The sequence below is a fragment of the Sitodiplosis mosellana genome, unplaced genomic scaffold, assembly GCF_009176505.1.
Source record: "Sitodiplosis mosellana isolate CC-2019 unplaced genomic scaffold, AAFC_SMos_1.0 Smas_scaffold_1, whole genome shotgun sequence".
Classification (NCBI taxonomy): Eukaryota; Metazoa; Arthropoda; class Insecta; order Diptera; family Cecidomyiidae; genus Sitodiplosis; species Sitodiplosis mosellana.
In genome coordinates, this window is record NW_022595244.1 from 6,977,131 (window position 1) to 6,996,577 (window position 19,447).

The following is a 19,447-nucleotide window of genomic DNA, read 5'->3' on the forward strand; positions in this document are numbered from 1 at the left end:
AAGACATTTTAATCAAAAATTCCAAACTCATTTAATAATACTCATAACTTCATCAATCCACTTGCATTACGGGTTTTGTTGTCGGATTATTCATCGCATTGGAGTGAACGAAGTGAACTGTACAATTAAATACACATATGTATAAACACGGTGAAGATATGGATTTGTGTCTGCTCCATTCCGAAACCATGGAATAGATCTGACCAAATCGAGATATCTGGTTTCATCAAGCATTCCATTCGAAAAACAAACAAGCTTCAAACTAACCATTAAATCAACTGTAGTGTCGAGTGAATGTGTAGTACGCGCGTTAATCCCCATGTTCAAGTAATTATATTAGTTTCAATGGTATTTTATTAAAAGTTTGTACTCACAGTGTTCCCATTTAATGTTTTGTTTTTGAATGCTTTTCCCCGAAAAGTATCCAATGTGCCAGAAGGAGAGAGAGAGAGAGAGTGAAGGAGAGGTGGGAATCACTTCCACCGGCACAAATATTTGGTATGAATAATACAGCGTGCAATGTCTGCATTCAACGAAGCCAAATGTTCTCGCGTACACGACAACAACAGCAGGTGCTACGAAGCGCAGGTAAATAAATATGACAACGAATGTGACTATTGCATTCATTTTTCAGTAACTTCACCTTTCTCACTGTCTCTTCCACTCCCTCTCTCCTCCTCTCTGTGCATAACTTCGACATATGCCCGAAAATATTTTTTTGTTTGTCTGCGCGCTCGCATCGTAATGAATGATTCGCTGCACACTTTGAACAACATATGTTTTTCGAATGTAGAATGCATAGCATACGCACAGACCGTATTATGCCGGTGCATGCACGATTCATCACCAGTTCTAATCCATATCGCAACTTTTATTCATCTTGCTCATTCGCCTGACTATCACATGTATATGCGTTCGAACAAAACCTTCACATCACTGAATTAACACGTTTTCATACCATCCATTTGCCGCCGCCGCCGCCGTCGCCTTCGATGAATGTTCGCATCGATGCACAATGTTCCGTTATGACGCATTCTGAATGCCATTCTGATTGTATTTACATGCGAATATTCGTTGATTAGGCATCTCGTTTTCTCGACATTATTTAATTTCTTCCTAGGGGCTTCACGCGATTTTGCAGAACGCAAATAACTCTGAAAAAATAAAAATAATAGTAAATCAAACCTTCAATCGTAAATTTGAACGATTTTGGTAGATAACGGTGAATATTGGAACATTTTTTGACTATAAAATCTGCACAAATTTACTGGTATGCACGTCAATCTCAAATATCTATGTATATTTGATAATATCCATTAGACTGTAATGTCAAAAAATGTTCCAATATTCACCGTTATCTACCAAAAGCGTTCAAATTCACGGTTGAAGGTTTGATTCACTATTATTTTTATTTTTCATACGTATACACGTAAGTTTGACATATCTATGTATATTCAGTAATATTCATTTGTCATTCACGATGAATATTGTTGAATATACGTGGATATTTCGGATTTACATGCATACCATTGAATTTCTAAGTTATTACTTGATGCGTGCGGATACAAAAAATGAAAAAAATGATTTTTCCCCCTAGATTTCTTCATTAAAACTCGAGTTGGAAAATCTAATTTGTTTGCCATTTGACGCTGTGTTAGAGTGAACATATGCCGGAAATGGGGAAACATACGAGATACTACACGAGTTGATTGGTTGCAAATGCGTTTCATATCATATATGAAGAGAAGGATCAAGAGGTTGCCATTTGCATGGAGACAATTTAATCGAACGTCTATGTTCTATGTTAATAATCATGTCGAGAGCCATTTTATTCCCAAACGCATTTTCCTAAAATATCCTTGTACAAATCTGGTGGAACTGTTCGAAATGATTGAAACAGAACAAAGAAAACACAGAATCATTTTGTTATTTTTTATTACGCATTCATTTATTTCTCATCATATATTATGTCCATGCATAATTTATCGTTCGTACGATTTGTTGGTTGCTTCCTTAATATAATAGCTTGTTGTTGTTGTTTTTTTTTATATTAAATTTGTTTATCTTATAAATTATTTTCATTTTGTCATTAGTTTTTTTGTTGTTTTCTTCTTTTTTTGTTTGGTTTTGGCTTGGAAAAACTCTCTAATCATCATTATCATCATTTTTTTTTTGTTATTCAGCAATAATACTTAATCAATTGATTTTACATTGAAGATTCAATCCAATGAAATTAATTTATTCAAATTTCGAAAGAAAAAAAAAATATTACACGACCATATTTTTTCTCTTCAACCGTCAACGTGGTATTTTGGTATATGGGCTGTGAATGCGGCCGGGCTTGCGTACGGTCATACTGACCGTCGCTCTGAATGCCCAAAAATTTACTACGATCCGAATCGTATGTATGCACACATCTTTATTGGAATGATTTACAAGAGCCTCTCTGAAAATTTCGATTGCAATTTAATTGAAACGACCACACAATCGGAGATCACGAGTTGATCCAATTTGGTGAAATTACAATTAATTTGCAATGAACATAGGTTCAGAGGAGGTCATTTCGTTAAGGGGAGCATGAAACATCAACAATATCAATAAAGCATCGTTATTGATTTTGGATAAACAAATGGTTCTTTTATTTCGTTAGAAAGTGATGGAAATGCCAATCTAGCATCTCTCCTTTCCATTTGTGTGACGAATATCATTTCGAATAAAGATCATATTTTTTCACGTTGTTTGTGTATGATTTTTCTTGTATTCAATTTAAATTTGTTATTTTTTTTAGCTAATTCTTATGAGATAATGTTCTTTTTTTCTTTTGCTGTGTATTTGGCTGAAGCATGTCATGAACCATCCGGCTGAATTGAGTTCGACCCAATTCAATTGATTCTCTTTTTTCTCTATCTACGGGTCGGCTCAGAACATACTCCAGCTTATTCTCTGAACGTGTGTGTGTGTGTGTGTGTGTGTGTGGGTGTTTTTTTTTTCATTTGAATTTTTCTTTAGTTTTCCCTCTTTTTAATTTGCAATTTAACTAATTTTAGTTGGTATTGTATATAGTAGTGTATTGGTAATATAAAATTTAGTATTTTTTTTTCGATTTTTTTGACATCTTTTTCTTTGTTCATGATGTATTTTTTGTTTTTTTGTTTTGGTTTCATCAATCAATCTTTCTTTACTTCGCATGCTAGATAAATGTATATATGCGCCAAATTCAGTAAAATGTGATACGTAATCTGAATGAATGATAAAATTTGATTTAGTTAAAGGAATTCCTGTTTTCATTTATTTTTCTCTTGCTTCTTCGTATCTTTTTGTCCGTGTTCAAGTTGAACACTGTTCATTCATCGCGCATTCATGGTGTATTGGAGAGATATAACCAATCGATCACAAACGATCAATACACAAACGAAAAGATCCGTTGTTTTTTTCTAATTTGGATGATGATTGGCGAAAAATGTGAAGAGTCGTTGTTAAAAAATGCAGCGCATCCATTTGATTTGGCTATCGATGTGACTTTTCGATTGTTGATTTTTCTTAATGAAATGAATGTGGAGAAGAAACATTCGAACATCATTTTTCAATGGGTTTTGTTTGTTTAGGAGACAGACGTGCTCAATCAGATAAATGATATCACACAATTTTGAGTTGATTTTTTTTGGTTTTCGTTTTTTTAAGAATAAACAACAATCAACAATTTAGTCATGCTTGTGTCAAATTCCAAATCGTTTCGGGAGGCATTTGCTCAGTTTGTAATGTACATTTTGAAATTGGTATCTTTTTTGTTGTCTCTCAATTCATGTTTCATTGACAAATATATATGTAAAATATGGAAAATGTGTATTTGCATGCACGCGGTATTTTTTTTTTTATCAATTATGGAATTGTTCAATTGTATTGATTCGAGTATTTATTAATTTGTGATTTTCTTTATCGGGAGGAAGCTAAAGGTTTGTTCTAGCAATGAGATATTGTTTGGTTTGTTAGGTTTCGCCTGGAAAAATTGGACACGCAAACCAGTACAAATTTATCACTTTAAATCGATACAGCTTGCATTTGTGTGTCCATTTTTTGTTGTTTGTGTGTATGAATATAATGCGTAAATATGAGAGCATTTTCAATGTTTAGCATTTTAGTTAGTTCAACAGACACGGTTCGTCTTTCTTTTCGATTACAAATAACTGTACATATATTTGTTTGTTAGTGATTCTATTGAAAAAGGCATACAAGAGGTTTTGTTTATTTTATTTTTTTTTATTTTTAAACTAAAATGTACAAATACATTTCGATTCATTTATTTGCATATGGATAATATAATTTACACTGCGGTTGCTGACGCCATTTCTCACAGATCGTTCGTAGTTTTTACTAAAATGTATTATGTGTGTGTGTTTTTTTTGTCAATTTCAGTTACCTGCGTATTCAGCGTAGTTTTTTAAGAGACGTGGTTTTATAATTTGCTATTAAATTGTTTAATCATTTTTTATTCTCTTGTTTATTGAAAGGTTCGGTGTCATAAAAATCTCTCCCTATCTCTGTGTCTCCCTCATTTTCTCTGCCCTTAACACAATTTAAATAACATTCCATTTCTGCTTTTTCATATCTTTGTTTCACTAATTTTTCGTTTATTTAGAGCGCTACATCACATGTAATCATTCAACTACCCGTAAAAAAGTAAAATGCAATTTAACGCGCGCCAGCCACGCTTTGTGACGGTTGTTCGGCTGCTAAATCAAGAAACAGAAACACTTAAATACATGCAATTGTTGTTGTTTTTTCTTTCTTCTCTTTTTAAATACTGGAATTTAGTTTCTTGAGTTTTTATTGTAAATAGATTGGATCTCTCGTTATTATTTCTTTTGTGTGTTCGTTTTCTTCATAAATTCACTAACGATATCAACGGATGAATTGCGCGTGAAGGCTGCCTCAACTTTATTGTTTCATTGAATAAAATCGGGTCTGTCCGTGTAGCAAATAGTTCGAGCGACACTCAAATGTTTTCATTTTGTTTTCATCATATTTGCGCACATTTTTCACGCGCTAATTCATTCGCACCCAATTTACCACTCATTCCACACGCGCTTCCATCAGATGTCGCTAATCGTTTGATGTGTTGGTGTGTGTGTGTGTGTGTGTGTGTGTTCGTTCTTTCAATTGGTTGTTTCATTTTAATAATAAAATTTGTTTGTCATAATTTATTTATAATGCAATAATATTCGTAAAAGCTTTTCATTTTTCTTTTTATTAAGTTTACCATATTTTTTTGCGTGATTTTTGTTGTTTTCTCTCTCAGTTTCCTTTTTTTCTTCTTCTTTTTAAAAAGTACAATTTATTTTTTAGTTTGCCATTTAACAAAAAACACTAGGCATTAAAAAAAACATTTATATATAAATTATATGTCTTTATTTTTTTTTTCTATTTTTTTATCTCTTTTTTTGTCATCTATTTCTGTTCTCAATATAAATATTTGTTTGTTTGTTTGTTATATGAGTATATTTGCAAATTTGAATCGTTTGTCTGCTTGTGTTGCAACGTAAACGAATGTTTTTGGACTGTCGATGGATCGATTGTTTTTCTTTTACTTTTCCACACGACCATGACGTGTTTCTTATTCATTCATCATCTGTGATGACGTTTCGTTTGCATTTCGGATGATTCATTCGTCCATCGTTTTGCGCGAAACAGACAAATTAATTTCCTATTTTTTTTGGTTTTGTTCGAATGGGATAGATTTGCATGTATCTTTCTTGTAGCCACGAAGTTGATAATAATTAAAAGGTGCGAAAAGATAAACGAAAAAGACGTGTGCAAATCAAGAAGAGAACAGATTTCGTTTAAAACAATCTAAAGCCATAAAATTGAGTTGTTTTTTTTTCTTTGGAAGAAAATGGATATGGAAATCAAATGTATAGCAGTGTTTAGCCGCATAATCACGTGCAGTAAATTCATTCACAAAAAAATAGAGAGAAGTTGATGGTTTCGAAGCCAATTCACTCGATTCACCTCATTCTGACCAGATTGAATCGGTTTAAGCACCATTGCAATTTTCACTGTATCCCAACTGAATACGTCATTTCCAACTTATTCCTTACTATAAATTCCACAAAACCAATTATTTGCATCTGCCTTTAATTGATCAGTGTTCATTGTTCAATTCGATCCTTTGTCAAAACGATTAGTGTTCAGCCACGTCGCAGGTATTTCATTTTCAAATCAATTGTTTTTTTTTTTCTCACAAATGTTCACAATTTCAATTCGATTCGATCAAGAGCAATGTTAACAAATGGTATGTAACATGTTTCTTTTTCCAAGTATTTATTTACAATTTGAATGTTGTTTACATTTCGATCAAATGAACGGTTGGTTTAAAAAAAAAACTTTTTCCATTGGCGATCGTATGTAAGTGTGTGAGAGATTGGCTGTGGATCGTGACCATGTGTTAAAAAAATAACAGGCCAACAACAACTCGTGCACTGCCATCGCTTGGATCCGGTTCGATTTGGGGGGAGGTGGCGAGTATTCGAAAATAAATGGTTCGATTGAATGAAAATGTGTCTCATCCGAATTTCGGTGTGTGAATCACTTTGGATTGAATTCGTTCCAAACCTCACTGAAACGAGAAGATATACAATGGTATAGACAGAGATTGACAGTTAAATTCATTCTACAAGATGGTATGCTTGAAGTGCTTGATCGTGAAATCTAAATATATATTTTCTATATGGAGCCTGTGTACTACAGGTGTGTTTTTGGTGGCTTGAAGCGTGAACGAAATTAGAGATAGAGAGAGAGAGAAATGTCTGTGAATGAAAAGGAGCAAAGTTATGCTTTGTTATGTATTTTTACTGCTTCTAAATGCTAGATTAATGGATTCGGATGAATTTAAGTTACGACGTTTAAGTTTATCAACTAGTGTTCAATCTTGTTTGTATCAGAAACCATCAAATGTTGTTCATTGTTTTCTAATTTTTTTTGCTTTGGTTCATAGTGTTTCAAGGATTTTCTTTTCATCAGTAGAAGTTTGAAAATAAATGGTAATCGTATGATGGAATGCTCCGTTTTATCCGAGAAATCTGTTGTCATTTCTAAAGATGTCAATGGAAAGGGCGATGGAATTTCTTATAGCAAACGAAATGCGAACGTTTTTAATTGCGTGTATTTGCGTTAATACGAGAGAAAATGTGGTAAAAATGTACTAACGCAAGGAATTGAAATAGTTTTTGGAATGAGTTTGAACATAATTGAATGAATTTAAAATTTTATGTTCGCATTGATTTCCCATTCTTTCTCGTATTGATCACAAAATTCAAATGTCTTCTGATTTGTTGGATATGTATGGGGTTTTTGTAATACACCAAAATAATATATATACTAGGGTAAGACAATTTCGATCCATTCTTCAGACAGCTGCTAGCCTAGTCTACAATGGATGCTAAAGATGGTGGTCTAGCGAAAATTGGCATACGAAAAACTAAAATGGATAGAGCATGGCTTCATTTCATGGCAAAAATGTTTGACTTCAAATCGAAATATGTGAAATGCCACAGTAGTTTTTTGGGTTTAATTTACAACAAAAGGAAATAAAAAATCAAATGTCAACTTCTTGCCCGTTCTTACCTTGCCCTTCTTATCTTCTCTATTTACAAAAAATTTCGTTTGAACGGAACGATACTTGCGAATATGTCTCAAATATTTCTCAAATAAAACAGAAAGAAAGTCTAGAGAATGGATTAAATCAAAATGTTGTCCGGAGGATGGGATTTACAGAAATAAACGTATAATATCCATGTAGGACTTTTCATATGTGGTTATTATCAAACAAAGCATTTATCCTCATATTTGCGTCGATTTTTTTTGTTCATTTTATTTGTTAAGGTGCCATTTAAATTTTGTTTTTTTTTTTGGTTTTTTAAAGATGATAACAATGTTACTTGGTGAATAAAAGTTCTTATTTTTTAAGCATTTCTTTTGGTATTTTCATAAAATATTCAATGTTTTTTTTTATTCTTTTCGCGTTTAAGTCGGTTTCATTTATGTTTCGGGTTTCAAATTTAAAACTAAAAAAAAACAACAACCGAATCATAAATAGATAATTTCTTTTTTCAATAATAATCTGAAATATTTGGTATGTTTCTTTCCCTCAATAATCCGTTGTAATAATAATAATAATAATGATGATGATAGTGACTATAAGTAATAAGATGTACGAAAATTTACATGTGTTGCTTCGAAAGGCGAAAAAAAGCAATTCGTCAATGGGATGAATGTGAAAATCGAATACACTTTCAACGCTTGACATTTCGCCTATTCGCGCCCGAACAATAGTCACAGGAATGGTTGTTGCTGTTTTTTTGTCGTCACTGGATAATTTGAACGTGTTTTCGCATTTTTTTGCAATTTTTACTTTTTGTTCAATAATTTTTCGATTTCACAAATTTTTGGTATTTTTATTTTTGCCTTGACATTTGTTATTTTTATTCACATGTACACAATAATCTTATATTTTATTTTTCATAGCTTTTTTCGGGTGACTCTCGTGTATGTGTGAGAGAGAGAGAGTATGCAAATGATTAAAAGTTGCCTGATAATTTCTCATATTCTTTGATGTTACTCGTTTACTTTTCATCATTTTTAGTAGGTTTTTTTTATACAAATTTAGGCCATTTATAAGTTCTTCATTTGAATAACGATTTAGTATTTTTTTTCCTCTTTTTGTCATTTAGATGATCGCGCGACGATGCGTTCGATACTTCAATTTTGGAGGATTCAAACGATTAAAACAGATTTGTAGATTCCTAACTGCTGATAGAAATGAAGATAGAAAGAAACAATCATTCTGATGAAGTAGAGAGAGAAATGTAAAAACGAAAGATAAAGCAATTTTCAAGAAATATGTACAAGCAACAACGAAACGTAGACTGAAAGTTGAATAGACAAAGTTGAAATGGAGAAGGAGTTGGACCGGGAGCATCGTCGAAACAAAAAGAAATGCTGGTAGAAGTGCCTTTCTACTACTGTATATCATACATGTATACTACACAGATCAGTATCGTCTTGAAAATTTTCTCTACTGCATGTATCTGTCGCATTGAAAAAATATAGTTTTACATCTTGTATACAATTCATCATGAAATTGCTATTCCACATCAATCAAACATTCTCTATTCCACGGGCTAATTTGGTTTAGTTTTATATATAGCAATGTTCTGTATGCGTGGTGAGTGTGTGTGTTTGTATTGTTTTTTTTTGTCTTCTCTTAGATTGTTTTATTTTCCTTTTTGTTCTGGTAAAATTTCGGTAGTATTTGATTACAATAATAAAAGGTGCAAATGGTACCATTCCATGAACATCTCTATAATATAGCAAATGTTATATCTGTAGCGCAATCAATTACTAGATTTTCCTAAAAACATATTTTTCACTTTTTCTAATTCTTTGTTGTTACTCTCTGTGCTAAAATTGTATTCGTCATTTTGTTTATGTCATTTATTTCGCTAGAGTTAATCATCAAATTATAACGTTATTGTCATGTTCAAGATTTCAATCATTTTCAATACATAGTTTCTTCATCTTCATCCACTTCTATTTTCTTATTGAATTTTCCCTTTTCATTATGTTCACTTGGTTTAGCTTCTTCTTTTTGTTTTAACTATATCTCCTAAATAAAAGTTTAGCATTTCTACAATTAAATTTCATTCCCATTAAACAACATAGCATTTTAACAAATATCTTGCATTTCTTATCTTCTGTTTAAAAAAAACCGGTTCATTTTCCTTTTTTTTCTTTCTTCAATTAGTTGATTAGTTGACTGTTGATTGGTTTCTGTGTTTGTTATTGGTATATCTCTTCTTCGATTGTGTTGATGTTATTTAGCCCATCATTGCCGTAGTTCACTTTTTTTTTATTTTCTATCTTTTCATTTCTTTTCTTTTGTTTGTTTACGTTAAAATGCAAAATACATACAAAAATATCTGTGACTGTTTGTTGTTGCAGTATTGAAAATATCAGAGACGGAAAGCGATAGCGAAAAAGAAAGATAGAGAGAAAGAGCATGCTGCATAGTTTTGTAATGTCTACAATTCAGAACAGAATAGAACATGGCATTGGTTGTGTTGTGATATCGCTTGTGTGGTGCGCGGCTTTAATGAAAACATTCTCTTTTTTTCCTCTTCTCAAGTCGATTGTGTTTGGTTTGGTTTGGTTTTTTTTATTGTGTTGGTTGTAGTGTCGATGAAAAAGCTCGTTTCGTAATATATTTAGGAAGATTTATAGTTATTGCTGAATATTTATGTGAATCGAATTTCCTTGCTATTTTTTTGTTTTGGTTTTGGTTTTTGAGAGTGTGTGTGTGTGTGCATCAAAGTAAAAAACAATTGATGGCCTATGGTCACTATTGAAAATTCAAAATGGTTGATATTGTTTATGCAGATGCTGAACTAAAGTTTAAGTGAGTCGAGTGATGAAATGGAAGAACGTCTAGATAAACCCACACTTGGCGGCCCACTGACCATGGATGTTGTCCCGAATAATCGATACCAGCCGATCACAATGTTTGACAAATTTAAATTATCTAACATGATTTGCGCTACGCCCATAAACACTTTTTTTCCTTCAATACGGCCATAGTCACCCCATACAGTCACCTGGAACGAGAGAAGAAATTGTTTTTTTTTGTTACTTGCAGCGCCTTACATCAAGGTATAAACGAAACGGAATAACGAGTTAAAAATTAACTAAACTTTGAACAAAATAGAAGAAATTTCTTTCATTTCTTGAAGAAATGAATAGAATTTCATAGAAAAATGAAGCGAAAGATTCAACGAAATAGAAAAAAACAATGAACTCACCTGCAGTATGCATCCGGCAAATGGTTCTCGAAACACTAGCTGTTGTTGATACAATGGATCGAGCGTTTTTCGGGCGATCGTCGTTTTCGCTTTCGATATGCACTTTTTGCCACACACTAAATATACCTTGACATAAGGCGCTGGAAGTACTTTTGAGCCCGGCCGTAACTGTTTTAAATTTTGATTAAAATAAGTATATTTTCGTAATGATCTTCAGCATAATATGGAAAAATACCTGTAACCCTCTAGCGCGAATCACTTCAACTTCGAGGCAGCCTTTTTGATGGCACATGGATAGTTGGATGTCGCCCAACGATGATGCACCTAATACTTGTCGACCAACCAATTGGCCGGGGCCGAGACCATCGATAAAATCTGAATATTGTCCAACATCTGCTCCTCTAAGTGATGGTGACCACCTAGTTTTTTTTTTATTTCGGAAAAAAATCATCACAAACGGGATGAGAGAACACAGTATTCGATTAGTTTCTGCTTCACACAGTCAAATGAAATCGTTCGACATATACATATACACATAAAAGAAAATTGAAAAAAAAACCATTGAAAAATATAAAATCGAATGAAAAAACGTGTATGTAAATAAATACCATCGCCAACAAAATCATCAAAATTTATATCATGTATTCGGGTATTGATACATTTTTCAAAAGCTTTTAATTTGTTTTTCTGGTTTGATTCCACACAAAATTCATTTGTGTGTGTGTGTGTTGTGAGGAAAGGAAATGATGGGATCGGCGATCGTATTTACAAATTGATATATGATTTATCAGATTCTGATGCGTTCTAAATATCGAGAAAATGAAAACAATGAAAAATAAAATTTAAAAAAAAACCAAAACAAAAAAAGATGATCACTCGTCTAATAGATGAGAAAATGTGTTCCGATTTTCAAAAGCCAAAAGTCGAAAATTTTGAATTATATATAGATTGTTTGTTTGTTGCAGAAAAAATCATGTGATTCATAAAACACTGAGAATCGTTTAAAAAAATCACAACAGATTGAATTTGAGAGATAGAGAGACAGAGGCAGAGATGGTGGGGTGGTTATGGTCGTAAATCGTTTTCGAAAGATCTAATTCTGTTTTAGAGTTTTCACTAGAGATTTACAGGGAGATATAGTGTGAAGGATTTTCATATATAGCCTTCGATGTGTTTCAGTATGGAGCAAGCAATCCTTAGGCTAAACCATGCATGTTTAAATGAACCAAACCGAACCAAAAAAGAAAATCGAAGCTATAAACAGAAAGGGATGTCATACCAAAACAATGTAATGATCAACGAAATGATGAAGTTTCCATTTAAAAAAACAATACCAGAGATAAATCTACTCACAGTCAAAGCAGTACTTGAAACACATAATGTGTGCCAATTCGAAAATAATATCAGAACTAGATAATAAATTGCATCGCCGATATATAGGGCAAACTCATCGCTTCTTCCTTCATTACATCGCAAATGCATGCTGGATATTGTTATGCTCTTGTGCTGATATTTTTATCGAATTAAAAACACTTCAATGTCAACACATTTACATTTGTTAAAAAAAAACCGGAATCACATCCATCAAACAACCAATGTAGAACGAACACAAAGAGATGCAAAGCCAAAAAAAAACACACATTTATATTTAAAACGGAACACAACACATCTATCCAAAAGCCTTAAACTCTATTTTTAGTCCATCAGTTTCAGGAATTCGTGTAGAAAATTCGATTACGAAACGTTCAGAGTTGTACGTATTAAATTGAATAAATAGAAGAGTTTGAACGAATGAACACATATACACACCAGAAACAGTTAGGAGAATATCATTTGAGAAGTGTAAAACAAAATTGTTAAGGGATCTTGATTTGTTCGATTCGTTTCGTTACATATTTATGGTGAATATATTTTGTGTAATTGTGTCTCAGTGTTTCCGTCAAACTCGGTGTCTGTCTTGTTGCCTGTTTCTGTGTAAAATTTGTGCATTGTGCTCATTGTGTGGGTGTCTGTGTGCGTGCGTGTGTTTGCGCGATGGACACCACATACAATTCAGTTGACATGTTCTTCGTTTGTAATGGTCAATGTGATTTGTCTTGGTCATCGTCGTCATTTTGTCTGTCATTGGTGTTGGCAGTTTTGGTGGGTGGTTTGTTTGTTTTTGGTCGGAATTTTTGGGTTTGGATGAATGGTGTGCGAACTTACGATGAGCCATCTGAACTGGTGGATATTGAATGAAGACTTCCTGTGCGATTAGCCGACGATGATGGTGCTACTTCAACCGATCTTTGAATGCTACCGGAAGAAGATCGCTTTCTTTGTGACGACGAAGACATTGCTGATGCCTGGTCTGTTGTACAACACATAACACACATACATACAAAATTGATTTGGTTTTCTTGTTATTTCAATAATTTGATTGTTTTTTGTTTGGGTTTGTTTGTTTTTGTTATTGTTTTTTTTTTTGGTTGCAAAAATAATTTAACAGAAAGACTTTGTTTGGATACATTCGTTCACTCGTTGAATAAAAGCGGCTTCAAAATCGTTATTTTGTGTATGAAAGAAATTCAGGGTGTGGGACAGTATAAAGAGAAAAGTGGGAGTGTTTAAAGAGTAGAGAGAAGTGTGGTGTGTGTGTGCATAGAAGCAGAAGAGAAATTGAAAGTCGGATTTGAATTTGTTCTATGGAAGATTTCGTTCAACACTGTATAAATTCTAGGAATTTTCACTAAAGAAAATGTTTTTGGAATAATTTCGGACGTCACAAACAGATTTCGTAGTTATTTTCAGTCAAAAGTTTCAGAGAGAACTTTTTGTTGTTTTATATGTCTAAACGAAATTAATCGCTACTTGATGAGAATTGGGTGGTAGTAGCATGGGAGAAATATAGAGAGAACAAGATATGAGAGACGGTTCACTTGTGTTCAACAATACTTATTGTGGATTCTAGCGACTAGAGAACTAATTACAATGTGTTACTCAACGATTTTATTTGCTGTTTGTATTTAAAGTGGTTACTCTATGGACTACTTGCAGGGTTGCAATTTGATCTAAGATTTTTTTTATGGTTTTCAATTTCAATTCGGTTGTTAGAAAAGTGTGTATGGTGTATATAGGTCAACAAATGATAACCATGACTATAAAATGCTAGGAACGGAAGAAGCAAGATTTTTTCTCTAGATATGTTGTCTGGACCAAAGAGGCAACGAAAGACAACGGCAAATGTGTGGTTCGTGTACTTTTTTTTTATCCATTCCTGTGGTACAGAAGCGAGCTATTTTACTGATGTTTCAAAAGGGTTTATTTGGTGTTCTTTTGCTGGTTTTTTTTTCTTCTTGTTTTGCGATTACTCATCATTTGAAACATGAATTGGTTTCGTGCATGAACAATTCACTAAAACGTTCACTGAAATATGCAAATGCAATCGGTCAGCTGGTGATGCAGTCTCCGTTTAAGTCTGCAAACAATGGCCCATATACTCAACACAATACAATATTCAAACGCAATGAACTCCCAATTTATGTCTACGTTGACCAGGTGTCCACTGTCCATTCAAATTGACATTACCATGTGACAAATATGGTTAATATTGCGCGCAACCGTTTGTTTCACTAATAAAATTTCAATACCAATTCGAATGAATAATTAACTAAAGAGTCCAAAATTAACCAAACTAAAAATGAAAAATGGTTTACTTTAATGACAAATTGTACGTTAAATAGCCAATTATTTTCCATAGGACAACGTAAATACAACTAAATACATAAAAACGGTTTTTTGTTTTGTTTTCCAAATTGAGTTGAACAACCAATCACAAACGAAACGAAAATGAACAAAACAGAATTTGATCTAAACAAAACAAATTGCTTCGTTTTTGCTTTGATTTAGTGCTTTGTTTCATAATTAGTTGGCGGTCAAATTTTAATTCAATGAATAGGTTTTTTTCGTTATCAATTCCACTTTTTTTCCACATTTTGTATCATATGACCTTTTCTAAAAAAAAAAATATCTATGTTCAAATGCTATTAAAATGGTATCAGAAGAAAAAGCGTTTTATGTACAGCATTTAGTTTCTATGGTTGGATATGTGCAAATGTTGCTCTCATTTTTACTCGCTCCGGAATGGAGTTTCGAAAACAAGCAACTCAATCAAAAATAACTGTATTTCGTGCAAATGAATCTGTCCCCCGGAGCGAAGTAGAGTGAAGTAAATCCCAATTTACTTCGTTTTCCCTGCCTGAGTGAGTGAGTGAGAGAGAGAGAGTGTTTGTGTGTGTAAGTTCAAAATGGATTTCGACTACGTATTACGGTTTTAATGACAGCTCTAATAATATAATGAAATTGTTTTGGTGATATCGACCCTCACGACATATGAAAACTAGCGACCGAGCATAATAAATATATTTATTAAGGAAATCAAGAAACCGATAATGGTTGCCAACAAAAATGCTAATAATTCATGTGACTTCTATTTATGTAATAACTTTGAACTTTTTATGTTTGTTTTGTTTATTCGTTTGTTGTGGTGGTGTTTTCTATGTCTCCCTGTTGCAATATTACTTTACATTAATTGCTGCTGGGTAATTGCTCTATTGATTTTGTCGACTTGTTCGATGAGTGAAGGCATTTTGTTATATTTTTTTGGCTATTCTTTGATTTGTTTCTTCTTTCGATTTCAGGGCGAGAAAAAAGCCCAGTGAAACATGATTTCAGGGTGGCAAAAGCCTCAGGCTTTCTGAATTTAGAACTTTTGACAAAATGACAAATAAAACTGAATCAATTTTGGTTTTTTTTTCTTTTGGTTGTGGATTTTTTTTTCTGTTTTTGGTTTTCGTTTTTTTTTTTTTTGGATGGATGAGAGTGTGATTTGAAAATGAAAATGACGGTAAAAGAAAGAACGCAAAACTAAAAGAGACAAAACACAACTAAATGTTTGAATTTGTTGTGAAAACTCGAACCTGTCCACATCAACGCTAACCTCGCCATCACTAGAGGCCGATGAACCACGTGATAAACCGGCACGCATTTCACCCGGCAGAACTTCTTCGCTTCGATGCACCGTAAACGAATTCTTACCCTTTTTGCCGAAACCAATGCGTCGCTTTCGACCTTTGAGTTTTTATTTTGTTTTGGTTATTTTTCAGTTGATTATTTATAAATTGTTTTTGTTTGTTATATTTTGCTATGAATTTTAAAATTCTATACAATGTATGGAATGAGATGGAGAGAGTGTTTACTAAATTTATATATGTTGAGTATTGATTGTTGTCTACAGGATTAATTATTTTTTTGTTCGAATAGAGAGAGAAAAACAAAATGTATGTTTGAAAGAAGAGTTTAATTTTGTTCTACAACCGATTGAATAGTGTGAAGAAGTAATGTTGATCTCTAATTTATTCATGAGTCTAATCGAATGAATCCGTTTTTGTTTTTGCTTTGGAAATGAAGTAGTCGATTTTTGATTCAAAAAAGCGATTCGAGAGAGAAAGAGAGAGAGATAGTTACAGATAAAAGGACTATCAGAAGTTAGGTTAGATAGTGGAATAGATTACAGCAAGGATTTCTGTTCTTCATGAATAGGCAGTGTTCCGAAGTTTTTCGATTGGAATAGAAGTAATTTTGAATTGAGTAACTTTTTGTGTGTCTGTGTGTTTGTGTGTTTGTGCATGTGAAAGTGTATCCAATCATTGTTTTGTTTTTTTTTTTATATTCCAAACGATTTGCAAAACACAATGCATAAACATTTGGCTTGGAATGGGTAAACTTCGTTTCTTTTTGTTACGGAGCCGAAGTTCAATACATTGGCTAGCAAATCGCCTCTTTGATAAAACACGAGAAATCAAAGCAAATATCAAAAGCGAATAATGAGGATGAATTAGCTTACCAGTCGCTGATAATTGGGATGTGGAATTACTTTTTTTACCCATACCCGTGCCAAATCGATCCCGTTCCCTGGTCGGTGTTTCGCTTTTCGGTGACCGTTGATTCGGATTCCTCCGTGATCGATCGAAACCTGGCATTCCAAGAGCTGTATCACTTAGGCTACCATCTGCAATGGAAAACAAATTTGTAGGAACAATTTTATTCAATTAAAAAGTTGGAAGAAAAAAAGGGAAAACGAAAGCAAAGTCGCTCTTGTTGATGAAATGAAAATTAGTATTCTTCTGAATATTCGATCAAAGCTTACCAATTTTGTCGTCGGGTGTTTCTTCGTTCGTCGATAAGCTACGATTGAATGAGTCTTGTTCGCGTGGATCTCGGTCGCCAAGACTTCGGCTGGGCTCTCGATCGCCTCGATCACGATACGATTCGCGATTGTGAATCGATAAGCTCTGTTGACCGACTGGTCCACGGCTATTCGCACCACCGGAAATACTACTGCGCTCCCGTACATCGTATTCACTACTGTTGGACGGCACAGCATTCACAACACCAGACGATGTTGGTTTTTTCAACAGACCACGTTTTGGTGACATTTGAAGGGATGCAATACCATTTGGATTTTTGGGAAAATTCAAAGCACGATTAGCAATACTAGGATAACTACCATGGGCTTTAATACCGCGGCCAAATGACTTTTTACTGTACTCAAAATATTGCGGTGTTTCATTTATGCTAACTGAACTACGACCGCGCTCAAGATCTTTTTCCAGTAATTTTTTCGCTTGAAACAGTGATAAATCTTCGAGGCTGCTGCTACGCCGTTGCTGCGAACGTTTCTGAGGTGGTTTTTCAAAGACGGGCGGTTCAAAAACTTCATCGGAACCAGTTTCACCGGAATGATTTTCCCCATCATCGTCATCATCATCGTTGTCGTCGTCTGGAAATGAATTTGATCGAAGAGGCTTTGGTTTTTCTTCATTATTCGCTTTTTGATCGGTTGCCTGTTCTTTTTCTTTTTTACGTCGATCAGAATTACGATGGCTCAATTTTCGAAAACGTCGAACGCGAGATTTTGGTTCGGTATTCGATTTGTCTTTGGTGGTCGAATCGATTGTGGGCGTATCGAAATCGAAAAATTGCTTATATTTCGGTTTTATTTCCTCTTTTACCTCTTCTCGAACGAAGATTTTATTTTTGGGTGAGAGCATTGGCGAAAACTCACGCAAAAGCTTACGAATGACGTCAGGGGATTTTTGACCAATTTTTAGATGTTCAGGCTGTGGAGTGGGCACTGGCGTTGGAACAGGCGTAGGAATAGGTGTCGGCAAAGACTTTGGAACAGGCGTTAGAGTGGGCGTTGGAAGCATTCGATTAGGTGTTCTTGAAGGTGTTCTTATAGGCGTTCTTATTGGCGTTTTTATGGGTGTATTCAGAGGTGTTGATGCGCACATCGAAACCTCTGGTAGCTTCAAAGTGTTCAAAATTTGCACTTCGTTAACATTTCGCACATTGGTTACATTTGCCATTTCTTTTATATCTCTTGCGTCTCCGTATTCTTTAGCCGCCTTTGCATGTCTATTATCAGGAGCTTTTCGCCTTGGTCTACCCATACGTTCGACACTGCTTGTTTTGCTTGTGTCAAGTACGTCACTATCAGTGTTGCTGTCGACGGTTTTTCTCAGATCGTCTTCGTTGAACGATTTAACGATATCCAGCGAAAGGAAATTACGATTCGTTGGAATCGGTAGCAACTCAGGGTCAGTTTCGGTTTGTACCGATTTCATGGATTTATGCGATGATTCAACGCTATCTGAATGATAGCCGGAATGCGATTGATTTTCAAAGGAATTGAATGATCGTGATTTCATGAATGCATTGCGAATGGATTTGCGATTATGCAATGACTGTATCTGTGGAACCAACAGTGAATGCGTCGAATGACGGAATGTTTGTTCGTCGAGTGAACGTTGATTTGGAATCGACAACGAACTGCCACTGTGCACCGGCATACTCGATTTGATTATTTTCAACGATGTTGGAATACTTCGGCGAGATTTCATTGCTTCGATTTTCTGTCGCGAAGTTCCGTGTGAGATTTTCGGTGGGATTTTCCATCCGATTTCATCGACATTCACCGCATTCAGCCCATCATCACCTGAAACTGATCGTGTATTTTGAAAGCCTCTCGACAACATTTCGGACGATGATCGTGGCCGTGGTTGGTATTTCGATGAGCATGGCATAGCATCAATGAGATTGGTGCTTCGATTTAGCCGCGAATGCTTGTAATGGGATGCAAGCGAGCTATCGAGGACAAAGCTAGCACTAAGCGTTGGCGATTTGTCATCGTAATCATAGTCATTGGCCAAATTATGCAAACTAACCGCTTGTACCGTGCCCAACGGCATTTGCAACGGCAATCGTAAATTTGTTTCAGCATCAGCAGCATCGATAAGGGGCAAATATGGAAATGATTGATTGGTTTGCGACGATTTTAAATACATGGAAAATGAGGGATTTTGAGCAAGCCAGTCGGTAGGTAGACTAGTACATTGGTTTTGTCTAAAAGTCATAGGTTTCAACACACGGAACATTTTCACACAACATACAAAAACAAATGAACATATTCACACAAAAATAAACAGCAAAGCAGATTTGAAATAAATGGAATTATTCCAAAATTGGAAGTGAAAAGAAAAACATTGTTAAATATC

General features: G+C 34.2%; 1 protein-coding gene across 12 annotated transcripts in view; it reads right to left on the bottom strand.

The window, feature by feature from the left end:
- Window positions 1–1,921: 1,921 nt before the first annotated feature.
- LOC129577352 (regulating synaptic membrane exocytosis protein 2) overlaps window positions 1,922–19,447 on the bottom strand; it is a 51,063-nt gene continuing 33,537 nt past the window's right edge. For 6 of the 12 annotated variants that reach the window (XM_055464271.1, XM_055464252.1, XM_055464288.1 and 3 more), the window contains 6 exons: window positions 17,038–19,295; window positions 16,735–16,899; window positions 15,809–15,959; window positions 11,086–11,269; window positions 10,851–11,018; window positions 1,922–10,646 (listed from right to left, as the gene is read on the bottom strand). In XM_055464271.1, the coding sequence (XP_055320246.1) occupies window positions 10,440–10,646; window positions 10,851–11,018; window positions 11,086–11,269; window positions 15,809–15,959; window positions 16,735–16,899; window positions 17,038–19,295 (3,133 nt within the window). In that variant the 3' untranslated portion in view covers window positions 1,922–10,439. Of the gene's footprint in view, window positions 10,647–10,850; window positions 11,019–11,085; window positions 11,270–13,055; window positions 13,201–15,808; window positions 15,960–16,734; window positions 16,900–17,037; window positions 19,296–19,447 lie in introns of all 12 variants that reach the window. The other 6 variants (XM_055464242.1, XM_055464233.1, XM_055464317.1 and 3 more) reach the window with 6 other exon arrangements.